The following is a 3,389-nucleotide window of genomic DNA, read 5'->3' on the forward strand; positions in this document are numbered from 1 at the left end:
CAATGCTATGGACTGGCCCTTACGTTCTCCGGACCTGAACCCCATTGAGCACCTCTGGGACATTACGTACCAGCGTATTCGGCAGCGTCCAGCCGCACCAGAGACTGTCCAGGAGCTTACCAATGTGCTGATCCAGGTCTGGCAGGAGATCCCCCGGGACACCATCTGCCGCCTCATCAGGAGCATGCCACGACGTTGTCGAGAGTGCATACAGGCTTGTGGAGGGCATACTAAAGTGGCTGTGCAATGTGCTGTGCTGCAAATTCATCATTCCTTCCATTGTCATTTCTCTCTACAGTCACTTTGTTTTTCAACATAATAAGTTTGATGCTCTGTTGTTCAGGGTACATTGGGAATTTAGTATCAGTGCAAAATTGTAACATTTGTACATTCAACATTGAGTTTTGAAATGAAATACAAGTGTTCCCCTAATTATTTTGAGCAGTTTATATATAACATTTTCAGCCAAAATTTACACTGAACAGTCCCCTTAACCCAATGAGCATGGGTGGCAAGACTACAATGCCATGCCTATTGTAATAAAAGTATTATTATTATAGATGGCTCTATAAGTGCTTAGTCACCAAGGAGTCAGTTATTAGTCTAACCTATCTCATCTGTTTACCCTTTCCCTTCATTTTTTGAAAGCTTCACTTCTATTATTTTTATTGTCTTTGATGTTATTAATATTTTAGTAACAATTTAACCCCTTGCCGACGGGTATGACGGGTAGACACGTGCTATGCCCACTGTGAGTGCTTGTTTGATTGTTTATACACATAGATGGCTAGACTTGTACTTAGTCACCAATGAGCCAGTTACGAGTACTGCCTGTCTCGCCCGTTCACCCTTTTCTTTGATTTACGAAATATTTTATGTTATCTTATTTTGCTGTTACTAATGTTAAAAAACATTATAATAATTATGATCTTTATAATAAAAATAACACCATTGATATTCATAGCACAGTAAAAAATACGTTTTTCCCGCCAATTCAAATCAGGTATGGTCACAAGATCTACTAATTGACTCCTTTGTGGCTAAGCACTAGCAGAGCCATCTATGGGCAGACATTTCACAAAAAATATAGAAAATGGGCACAGCATTTTTCCCATTTTTTGTTCATTTTCCCAGGCAGCATTGGGTTAATAATCAAAATATCAATAAGAAGAATAACAATGGTAATATTAATAGTATTAGAAAGAAAAACGCACTTTCCCGCCAATTCAAGGAATGGGGAAATCAGAATCAGTCACTGAGGCCAACTGATAGACTCCTAGAGCACATGTGGAGCCATCTGTATGTAACAAAAATCACTAAAATCTAAAGGGGACAATAAATAACCCCACTGACATTGAGATAACATGAAAATGATAAGTGTAAAATCAGCGACCTTTTTATGGTTGCTAAAAATTATTTACATTACTTTTACTTAAACTGATATTTGATTTTTTAATTACAGGTTGATGTCACAACATTCTTAGAAAGCTCAAAATTTGTTAAAATGGACTTTCACCTGAAAAGGTATGTAATTCTTTATTTGTAATATTCATGAAATGTATTTATATCATCTTACAAAAGATAGAAAATGTAACATTCATCAGGTAAATATCAGACTGGTTACAGCAAGATTGGAAACATTTTTGTATGAGAAATTTGTAGCCTGTATTAAAACCATTGAGTCTGGTTACTGTGAGACTGAATGCTAATTAACATTGCGAAATTTATGGGAAGTTTTGATAATCCTAATTGTTTCTCTCTCTCTCTCTCTTGCAGTGATGGAAGTCTCCATGTTACGTTACAGGAGCCAAAGGCCAAAGTTAATCAATCTTTTATTATTGAAGCAGATAGGAGTTGAGATAGGTAGTAACTAGATGCATTATCCATATGTGAAAATTTCAAGCTATCTAATAAATAGCCTACTTATTGCCAAAATTGTTTTATTGGTTTAAGTAAGCAAAGGACCTTTTTTTATAAAGTACAAATTTAGTCTCCCATAATATGTGCTAGGTACTCACACAGTTGTATCAGTTGGTATGAAAATTATTAGTTTTATTGTCATACATTCTATAAATGATAATGGCTGATGTCCTATCTTTCCTGTGAAACAAAATTCCATGTTTAAACTACCAAAGAATTAGTAAATTGCTTATCAGTGATATAATAATGCAGAATCAATATTACAAAAGCACCATCTAGCTTCTAGATAATGGTTAATTAAAAAAAAAAGGAATTCATTGCACATAGGTGCCTTAATATGCTGTAAAAACAGGATGTTATTATTTGTGTTGTGAAAGATTACTTATTGTGGCACAGACTTACAAGGAGAGGTTGAAACTGACCAAGTGAACTGTGCCTTCAATGTATCATAAAAGGTTTCCTCCAATCCTTTAGGAACAAGTGACACAGATTGATATCTTTGATTGATAATGGACCCCCCATTTGTGATTGGTTAAGATATTTAGACTGTATGAAGGCAAAGTTTGATTTTTCTCCCATGTAAATGGACTTCAGATCAGCCACCTGTTTTGAAAGGGTTAATGTTGTAAGAGCTACAAGAATGTATTCTCTAGGTTCTTGTAAACTGGATTGGGAAATATATATGTAACATTTTTCTCTTGCCTCAGGAAGAGACTCTCAGCACCCTCAATAATACACAAGATTTAGATGAAGGGTAGTTTCATGTGATTCCTTTTTATTTATCATGCACCATATGGAAATTAAATGAATTTTGAAAAAAAGTATTTTTAAACTGAAATACATAGCATAGCACATGGTATTGTTTTTTTTGAACTACAAGGAAGTCCTCTAGAATGCAATTGCTGTAATAGTGATGTGGACTGCTTATGATTGGCATTTAAAATGGCATGGGTAAACCTCCTATAGCTTCATGTTTTTTTATAATTTTTTTAGCTGGGTAAATGAAATACTTATTGAAATTTGAGTGTATCTGTAACCTTGTCCCTAAGCTGGATGAAGAATAAAGCTTCCACTAGCCATATTTTAGCTAAACAAACCTACCAGTGTGTTACTGTGTCATCAATATCAAAATATGTAAAAGTCTCGTACAGACACCATCTGTGGATAACAGTATTTTTTCCTTGAAATTTAGTATAAATAAGTCATTGTGGAAGAAAAAAAGGAGATTGTATCAGTATTCAATCGGAGAAAAACATTAAAAAACAGTGTGTGTTGCCAGATAATCCTGTTATCTGTTATGGTTGATAAAGCGCATTCAGCTTTATTTTCATTTCTCAATTTCAAATACATATAAGGCTTATAAAAAATTAATATAAATAAAGTAAAGATATTACATATATTATATATACTAGGCCTGTAACCAAAATAACAAATCAAAGAAATCAATTTACACTCTCCCTCTCTCCCTC

The 3,389-nt window shown here is 34.3% G+C and overlaps 1 protein-coding gene across 1 annotated transcript in view; it reads left to right on the forward strand.

The window, feature by feature from the left end:
- Positions 1 to 2,672, forward strand: part of LOC125031454 (heat shock 70 kDa protein 14-like) — a 45,633-nt gene extending 42,961 nt beyond the window's left edge. The window contains exons 10-11 of the mRNA XM_047622200.1: positions 1,463 to 1,524; positions 1,777 to 2,672. Of these exons, the coding sequence (XP_047478156.1) occupies positions 1,463 to 1,524; positions 1,777 to 1,858 (144 nt within the window). The 3' untranslated portion in view covers positions 1,859 to 2,672. The remainder of the gene's footprint in view (positions 1 to 1,462; positions 1,525 to 1,776) is intronic.
- Positions 2,673 to 3,389: the final 717 nt, after the last annotated feature.

The sequence above is a fragment of the Penaeus chinensis genome, chromosome 13 (genome assembly GCF_019202785.1).
Source record: "Penaeus chinensis breed Huanghai No. 1 chromosome 13, ASM1920278v2, whole genome shotgun sequence".
Lineage (NCBI taxonomy): Eukaryota > Metazoa > Arthropoda > Malacostraca > Decapoda > Penaeidae > Penaeus > Penaeus chinensis.